This window comes from Hibiscus syriacus, unplaced genomic scaffold, assembly GCF_006381635.1.
Source record: "Hibiscus syriacus cultivar Baekdansim isolate YM2019G1 unplaced genomic scaffold, ASM638163v2 tig00111701_pilon, whole genome shotgun sequence".
NCBI lineage: Eukaryota > Viridiplantae > Streptophyta > Magnoliopsida > Malvales > Malvaceae > Hibiscus > Hibiscus syriacus.
This window is the reverse complement of record NW_024063157.1, coordinates 438,140-447,591: the sequence shown is the minus strand read 5'-3', so window position 1 is coordinate 447,591 and position 9,452 is coordinate 438,140. Positions and strand designations below refer to the sequence as shown.

The following is a 9,452-nucleotide window of genomic DNA, read 5'->3' as shown; positions in this document are numbered from 1 at the left end:
TTAAAATAAGAACATGATCAAGAAGAAGTAATTCATATGGTCATCAACAACAAAAGTAGTCTATATTTAATGTAACGATTGATATTTGATTTATTAATTTAATTGATTAATTTAAAATAAATATTATATAAATTTTAAATTTATTTTATTTATAATATCAAAATTAAAACCGTAACATTATTTAAATGATTTAGTGTGTCGCAATATATCAACTGATAATTGAGAAAGACGATGCTCTTTTTATAAACATAGCGCGTTTCTACTGGGTCTGTAGCTATTTTTTGTCGTTAGTTGCGTTCGCCACGTCAGATTGTTTTATATAAAGAGTTAATCAATACCATTTACAAAGTATTTTTTGGTAATCTATCTCTATGTTAATTAAATAATGGGATTTATTTTATTTTAATCATATAAAATTATAAATTTAACTTGATTTTATAAATATATATAATATTATCATTTGATATACTGATATTGAAAAAAAATATTTACGAGCAGTAACTACTTAAATCTCCTTCAAATGTTTCATTACCAAGACAACGGCATGACATATTCTCACCAGTTGCTTGAATCTCTTGCATATGTAAAAAATTGAAACACCGGGAACAAACTCCCGAGAATTATATATCGGATTCGGAGGAGTTTTTATCTTCTTTCGGGGGCGCAAACTGCCGGCTAAGCCGTGATCTTGTCCATGGATCAAGTGCAGGTCTCGGTGGTGGCGGAGGAGTTGGTGGCTTAGACTGTCTAAGCTCATTTTCTCTGTCAATAAACCTGTTCAAAAGTGCAAGAAAATCATCATAATGGTATGGAACACGTTATACTATTCAGAGATAATGGCAATATAAACAATTGCTAAATAAAAAAGACACTAAGCTTTTACATTGGAAAAAAAAACCTAATCGGAAAAAACCACAAACATGAGAGAAATTCACTAATGAAAAAAGAAAAAGAATACAGGAGGATTGTAACTTTGCACAACTTAATCTTAGTCAACCCAAACTAGGTTTACTACTTTCAATCAACATCTAATAAAAGAAGTATAGTACTTAATGGATCCAACAAGTGCGACAAGATTCGAACCTTCCATTTACCAACGCTTTGGGAGCACAATTAAACATTTGTTCAGTACTCTTTACATCATTTCTCATAATAAAAACACCACCGAGAAAAACAACTGTTCATGCATTTGAATAGTGCAGCTCATCTCAGATGTCTGCATGTATGATATAACTACGCCTGTAAGTGAGCCGAACCAACACGAACGATGGTATATTCATGTTCGTTTAACTATAGCAAAACAAACGAACGAACACGAACAACTAAACAAACGAAATTTCTTGTTCGTGTTCATTCGTTGATTATTAGCGTAAACAAACAGAAACAAACGTAAAACGAATATAAAATTAATTGGGTTTGTATTTGAGAAGTTTATTTCTTTCCAAATAATTTTAGGGTTTATATTTTCTTTAATTGATTTGGGTGTTTTTTTATTTATGTTTTAAAATATTAATGGGTTTAAGGTTAAAAATTTATTAGGTCTTAATATTTTAAACGGGTTTGGAGATTAGGCTGAATATAATCGAACAAACATATTACCGAACGTTCTCGAATGTAAATGAACGAACGAGCACTTTGTTTGTGTCCGTTCATTTATTTAAACGAACATAAAATCTTGTTCATGTTCGTTCATTTAATAAATAAAAGAACATAAACAAATTTCCTACCAAACGGTTCGCTACACGTTTGGTTCGATTGCAGGCCTAGATATAACCTAACCAGATAAATGAATTTTCATATACAGCTGTTGAATATTTTAATGTTTTTAGGTATGTTATGCATGCAGGAAAGTATCGATGTTTTTAAGTATGTTATACATGCTGGAATGTATCGATGTTTTTAACTATGTTACGCATTCTGGAACGTATCGATGTTTTGAACTATGTTATGCATGCGGGAACGAATCGAGCTTTTAAGCTAACAAGGTAATTTCATAATTTTAGTTTATTTACATGGTACTAAGATAAAACAAAATGAAACTAGGAAATCGGGCTTAGTGCCATAAGTCCTATGAGCTCTAAAATTTCAATTTTATTCAATTACAGACTGAATTAACTATCTAGTTCAATTAATTTTCAACAAAAAGCTTGCAATTAGCAAAATAGATATTAGAAGTCTTACTCGATATAAGCCATTGGTGCAGCGTCGCCAACTCGTATGCGAGTTCGAAGCATTCTAGTATATCCACCTGCTCTATCTCTATAACACATAGGATTGGATCAATATGACATAACAGTAAATAAAAAAGAAAGAAACAGGTGGAGACTTCACTTGTATCGATATGCCAGTTCAGTAAATAGCTTGTGAATCACATCATCCCCCCGGACAAAAGCAGCAGCACGCCTTGCAGCAGAAAGCGAACCCTAAGAATTTCAAAAGGGAACAAGGCAACGTTGAATAAACAGATTTAATAAAAGAAAAATGCCACCAGAACATAACGACATAGGAGTCCGCAAAATACATATATCAGTTTGTAAATGGGTCTGGAAATTTCTTGCAGTTTAACCACTAAATAATACAAGCTTCCAAAAGAGCTTTTATTCAATTTCTCAGTGGATCATCTTCTGATAGTTAACAACCAGAATCTCGGACGACCATAACAACTAAGAAAGGTTCTATGTGCCTGCCTAGTGTTTAAAAACCATAAACATAAAAAACCAGACCAAGATCATTAACCACTATCACACATATTCTCTTTAATCGTTGATCAGTGTAACAACCAAGATATCGGCAACAACTACAACATGAGTTGACACGTCCAAATTTGCAGTTAAAACAGCTTCACAGAATCTTAGGCAGAAATTTAAACCATAAGGTACAGTTCTGAGAGGCAACTTCAAAACCAGCATCAGCTATATGTAACATTTCCCCATGCTGATAGAAATAATCGGACATCAACTACATATAATTCTTGAGAAAATTTCAGGAGAAGCAATCCTTAGTGCTTCTGATATTTGACATTGAAGTTAAACCTAAAATCCTTTGTTTTTATCAGAGCAATTCTGGATAAAACAAGATATAAAAGTATGAATTACTTCAACAGAGAGGTAACAAATTGAAACAACTAGATTTGCTTAAATAATTTCCAAATTGTATAGCAAACCCGAAATCGATAAATGCCACACCAAGTAGAAATTAATGGAGGAGCGACACTCATTTACAAGCCTGAAAAAACTAACCATATCACCATTAGAAAGGAAGCGAAATTGTACTATGTTGACTAACCAAAGAAAGAGCAAATTGATTAAAGCGTAAACTACACAACCAGAGGTCACTAGAGGTCATTGAACTATGCTCAAATGATTTTTTTGATAATCAAACTTTCAAAAGTTACAAAATGGTCATAAATTTAAAGAACTTTTACAATTATATGCCGCTGCAATCGCAAATTCGCAATGAACATTTCATAACAGAATGATCAAAAGTAAAAACAAAATGGTACAATAAAAAACAATATGTTTCAAATACCTCTTTCCCAAGCTGTACCATGTTATCAGCAAGTCTCCGAACCTCCTTTGCCTGCAATAAAATGCGAAACAAAAAACTAGACAATTCAGGTAAAACAAACAAAACCCCGATTCTAATGACATTAAGCGAAACCCAAAAACAAAAAAGGATTACAGGAAAAGGAATCGGAAAGATCGATCAATATAACAAATTTCGAAAAAAACATTAAAAAAATTAAAAATAACCCTTAAAAGAAAGTTACCTTGGCAACAGTAGTTTCAATGCGCTCGTGCTTTACCAACTGGGAAACCATTGTTCTGCAATCAAAGGGGGGGGGGGGGAAGGGACAAAATATATAAAAAATCAGAGGAAAAAAATCAATCAATTTTATGAATTCCAAAATGAGAATGAAGAACCTGAGCATGGACATACGATGACCAGTAGGTCGGTTAAGCTTCCTGAATTTCGTCATTTTATTTGGGAAAGTTGGAAAGAGGGATAGAGAGGAGAGGAATGGAATGGAGTGAAGAAGAGAGTAAAGAACAGAAAAACCCTAGTAGAAGTAGAAACCTCAAAGATGACGAGCCTACTCTTTGTTGGAATTGAATTCTTGGATGGGTTTATCTGTACACATTGGGCCTTTCCAAAGTAAATCTGTATTATTTGGATCCATTGTAGTTATATATAGGGATGATTATAAAAAAGTTATATTTGATTTAATTCGATGATATTAAAATTTATTTTATAATATTTTGATTTCAGGTTGATATTTTTTTTTAATTTTGATCGAGTAAGATCATGTTCGGGTTTAGAATGAATCTATCTTATCTCAAAATAATCTAAAATTATAATTTAATTTGAATAGAAAATAATGATTTGGAAGTGTCGAAAAGATAACGAGGTTTTAACCATTTGTGAGAGTTGAATCTCTCTCTGACATTGTCTCTGCAGTGTCAACTCGAAGATGGTTAATAAGGGCTATGAGTTCTACAAAAATAAATGCTTATATGCGAATGCTTCCACAAAAATAAAATCATGAAGCATACTAAGTCGAGAGTTAATCATTTATCCGTCTTCTTTTTGCCTCACGTTGAAGAGTTCAAGTTTCAAGTGAAGTGCTACCAAGGAGGAATAAGCTCCATCAGTAATATTCATCAATGCATTGTGTCCGCCTTTCTTAACGATGGCTCCGTTTTTCACAACCGTAATAATATCACCGCCCTTTATGGTGCTATTGCGGTGAGCAACTACGACGGTTGTTTGGTTCAACATTACTGCATCAACTGCCTCCTGCACCACACGTTCCGATTCTGCGTCTAGAGCACTCGTTGCCCCGTCAAGCACAAGGATCCTGCGGTATACATATTTGCAGACCGTTGCAATTATTGGAGAGAGCGGATAGAGGATGATTTCAGTGGGTTTGTTTTTGTATTGTCTTGTCGTAATGAGAATTGAAATGGTCGTGGGTAGCTTAATGGGAAGAAGAAAAAGGAGAGGTTGAGTTCGACAAATTTGATGGTATTCGAACTGTGAGAGAATATACAGATGTATTTCTCAAGGAATTATTAGGTTTAGCACAAAATAGAGAGGTTGAGTTCGACATTGAAGACTATCGATGTGGAACTCGACTATGCCCCACCCTCCTATAGGATCGAAACAGATCACGATAGGATGACTTTATAGGATCGAAACGGATAAGAATCCGATGGTTTTGAGGTTATTTGCCAACGGAATGGTATTATCCAGCAGTAGGCCAAATGTTAAATACTATGACTGAAGATTCAATACATTATCAATACTGCTACGATGCATGACATTTTAGGCTCTAATCAAAAGCTCATAGACGTTACTGTTATTATCCCCGCTAACACGCTTCAACATTTCGAAGCTTCGACAACTTCCTAAGAAGTCGATCCGTCTGAAAATCACATTCCCACCACGTTCAGCCGTCTCTTTGCTAGAGTACACAGCTCGAAGCCTCTCAGCATGCTTTGAGTCCGTGTGAATAGCGGTCTCTATCTCAGGACCCGACATGTTCTCCTACACAACAGCAGAAATGCATGCAAACAAAGAATTCAATCCATATGTAATATTTGAACATCTTGTATTAACAAAAGTGCCAATGACTCGAGTAATACCTGATAAAAGGAATAGATATAATCCAAAACCTGCAAACACGTAAAGCCGTTATCGCTGAAATATGTCCGTGCAGAAGGTCCCATCTCGGAAAAGCGGTCGACGGGAAATAGTATGGTCAGGAAGTGGTTTTTGAATATCAACTCATTTTTCTCGCTGCGAAGAAGTAGCAGAGCAGATAAATGTAAGACAATGCCTAAATGGCTAAATGGGACAAATCTTATAGTAGATAGAATTAAGACCTTTCTGTAAGAGACCGAGTTATGTTCGTAAATGAGGCCCAGAATCCTTTCCATCTCCATTAGCATCAAAGAATTCCGATTGATGCTCACTAGCATCTCCGCCACTACAAGAGTCTGTGAAAATACAAGCAGTTGAACTTGCCTCAGATATTGACCAGCTAATCGAATCCAGAAGACTGGTTGGGCTTATCGGACGAATTGGGATTTGACAAGTCTGAAAAGCAAACAGATGTTCAAGGTAATGCAATGATTTAGAGTAACAATACATTAGAACCATTTCACTAAAGTATTCTTTATATATAAATAAGCATGTTCCATAAACACAATTGTGTTTCCGCATGCGCGCACACACACGTATCTGATGATGCGGTAATAATTCAAATAGATGCAGTAATAATTCATTTGATTTCTGCAACTCGCGTTGCATGAATGCAGTCAGATAAGACCCCTCCAAGCTTACATGTTATGATATGACATGTACGAACCACCTATTGTCAAAAATGGACAACTTAATTGTGCTCCGTTTTGAACTAACCCTGTTAGTACCTTCTAGTTTGCCTCCAGAACAAGGAACGGTTTCAAATGGCCGAAGCTCTTACGGACAAGTTAAGCCCACATTAAAATGAAACCAAGCGGGCATATACATGATTAATCGCTTACCTGCATTCGACGATTGCGACGATTTCTAACCCCAGTTTTGGCTAATTGTACAATCTGTTGCCTTTCTTCATGGCTTGCATTGGTTCTGAAGCTCAGAGTGTCTTGAGAGAAGTTAACCACATTATTTTCCTATTAAAACAACAGATAAGCATAAAAGTAAGCTGAATGTAAGTACCAGAAATTGAAGAGTTGACATGGAAAAGGTCCAATAATTAATTGCTCAAGAAAAAACCCAGTTTCCGAATCCGTGCAAGCATGAGCTCATGAATTGGAGAATGTATCCATATAAATCATAAATCATTGCTAAACTATATTCTTCCGTTCATCCACCCACCTCCGAATTTGTTTCTAATGATTGAATCCATTTCGATTTTTCTGATCCAATTATTCATTCTTGATCCTATTCAGCATCACAGGAAAGGAATACCATGGATGCTTTGATATTGTGAAATCCATTTTCTTAAATGAGTTTTCAAGTGTCATAAGAATAAAATAGTACCTCTCCTGCAGTGCCATTCCGAGAAGGTTCGAATGACGTTCCAATCTGCCTAGCCAAATCGACAGACATGTGAACAAGTCTCGGCACATATCTATCCTTCGCTGTTTTCAGTACCCACAAAGGCTGAGACGTATCAGATATCAAATCAGTTTAAGCATGACAAAACAAAGATTATTCTTATAAGTCAATACGCATGATTCCATATTGCCGGTGATGACACCATGGCGAAACTGGGAGAAACGAAAACAATGTAAGAATCAAACCCATGATGGTGATCAAACAAAATGCAATGCATAAGCACTCACCGTAACAATGTTGTTAGAGTGGCCGATATATCGATGGATAGAATTCCGTTCACACACTGCACTACTACCGACAAACCATCGATCTACAACTGTGGCCCCTTCTTTAGATGCTGCCTCAAGAACCTATCAACGTATTAAATCTCTCAAGGAATTGCTAAAGGCAGGCATTTGAGCACAAGTAAAATGGTGAGTTAATTACTACAGTTACATTTGAGCATAAGCAAGATATGAAATGTTACCTTATTCCGTAGTTCATTTGAAATATCGGAATCTATATACAGGGTATGACCAGACAGCATCGATTCCATACTGTTTTTCGGGTCACTTTTTGAAAATCTTGCATGTTGTTTTTCTACCATGTCAATCTTCTTAGCATCATGAAAACTGGAAGGAAGACATGAACTTTCCGAAGCAGTAGGAACAAGCCAGTTCAACTCATCTACGCGTGTGCCGTGTTCTCCAGCACCCTTCACGGTATAGAGTGATTCACTTAACCTAGCTGCAGTAAATGCAAAAGGAAAACTTAACAATAACCGGATGTTTCATAGACGACCATGTCAGTAAAACATATAAACAAGCTGCTCAAACTCTAGAGAACATGAGATATCATGAAATTCTTATTTCTAACTCTAGGAAAGCATGAACGACGAACACAAACAAAATACAATAGGGAAGCATGAATCAAGGAGTATCCTAAACTTACCATTCCTCTTGACACTGTCCACGAACCATCCAAGCATAACGACGAACAACCCATTTTTGGATCCATGTTTAAGAGCATGCTCAAACTTACGTCCACTAAAGCTGTAACTAAGATTAAGGTCAACAGAACTATTGCACCAGTAGAAACAATACACAGACATCCGATATGTTACCATCATCATCATCATCATAAACATACTATCTGTCATACATCCAGAGATACTTCTCCGTGAGCAGCAATCCCTCCGCCCATCAAAGTCTCCGGAAGAACTCTTCCCCAAGAAGAGGCCTTTGGGATCCCTATCCTTCGTCCAGACATAAACCCTCAGGAGGCTGCATTCATGCACTCTGTCAGCCTAAGGAGTCATGATAACTATAGGCCTGACATTAACCCTTGACTCTCCAGACTCTTTGGCTTAATACCCTCCAGACTCTTTTTTGGGGCTAGATGCCATCTACAGCCTGTAACTCTCCAAAAAACCATTGACTGCAGCTCTCCGTCCAAATTTAAAAAGATAAACCGGATACCGCCGCCATAACCCTGCTCTTCACAATCAACACTATCCATCCTAGCCTTGTCAGGCATACCAAATCTAATCTCACTAACAGACTCTATAAAAAAATAATGGGAAAAGGGCATAGATGTCATGTAAACTGCTCCATCAACTACAGTATGAACATTTTAGACTTTTGAGACGCAAGAAATAGAAAGAAAAATTCACCACAAATCCAAACATATGACTTTTCAACCACACTCAAAAATGATAATTCTTTAGCCAACTTTCGCATGATGCCAAAATTTAAAGCAATTTAAAAAAGAAAGGATATTTGAACCACCAGATGGGTACATTGAGGATGCAAGCTTGGACTATATTGACCACCTAATCTCTCAGTTGCTTCCATAACTTGTTTCCTTGCTTCTGAACAAATCAAAAACAAACACCAATTTCAAAAAAACCCAAAACTGTAACATATAATACAGAAAAAAACAAGCTAAGTTAAATCAAAATTGAAGTTCCCAGAATCGAAATCGTACTAGTTTAATTACACACAAAAAAATTACCCAGACTGATCAAACAAGACGACTAACCTTTGGACAAGCCAGTGACGCAAATAACCAGACCAGAAAATGGGCCGGTGGATCGAACCGGTACCGGTTCGGAGCTAAGAGAAGCAGCAGCAGGGGACAGAGACATTGGTTCCAACGCCTGGAAACTTGTATACGATGATGGAGCTGAAGATGAGAACCCAACAAACAAATTCGAACAACCTCTGCTATTTACCACTTCCACCCTGTTAAGGCCACCCATGGTTTCCTCTCATTCATCTCGTATCTCCAGGCAAGATTCAAACGTTATAAAGAAAGAAAACAAAAAGAGTAAATGAATTTGAAGGATACCC

General features: G+C 36.3%; 1 protein-coding gene and 1 pseudogene across 1 annotated transcript; both read right to left on the bottom strand.

Annotated features, from left to right (window-relative positions):
* Positions 1-487: 487 nt before the first annotated feature.
* On the bottom strand, positions 488-4,067 carry LOC120167802 (50S ribosomal protein L17-like). Its single transcript, XM_039176696.1, has 6 exons — positions 3,924-4,067; positions 3,770-3,824; positions 3,529-3,579; positions 2,332-2,423; positions 2,182-2,259; positions 488-774 (listed from the first exon to the last, which is right to left on the bottom strand). The coding sequence occupies exons 1-6, from the start codon at positions 3,977-3,979 to the stop codon at positions 621-623; spliced, it is 486 nt and encodes a 161-aa protein (XP_039032627.1). The 5' UTR covers positions 3,980-4,067; the 3' UTR covers positions 488-620.
* Positions 4,068-5,234: 1,167 nt separating this feature from the next.
* Positions 5,235-9,452, bottom strand: LOC120167852 (annotated as a pseudogene).

Coding starts and splice junctions, on each gene's coding strand:
- LOC120167802 (XM_039176696.1), bottom strand. CDS start 3,979: ATGACGAAATTCAGGAAGCTTAACCGACCTACTGGTCATCGTATGTCC. Junction 2,260..2,331: donor GAACTGGCATATCGATACAA/GTGAAGTCTCCA, acceptor TATGTGTTATAG/AGATAGAGCAGGTGGATATA. Junction 775..2,181: donor GCACCAATGGCTTATATCGA/GTAAGACTTCTA, acceptor ACTTTTGAACAG/GTTTATTGACAGAGAAAATG.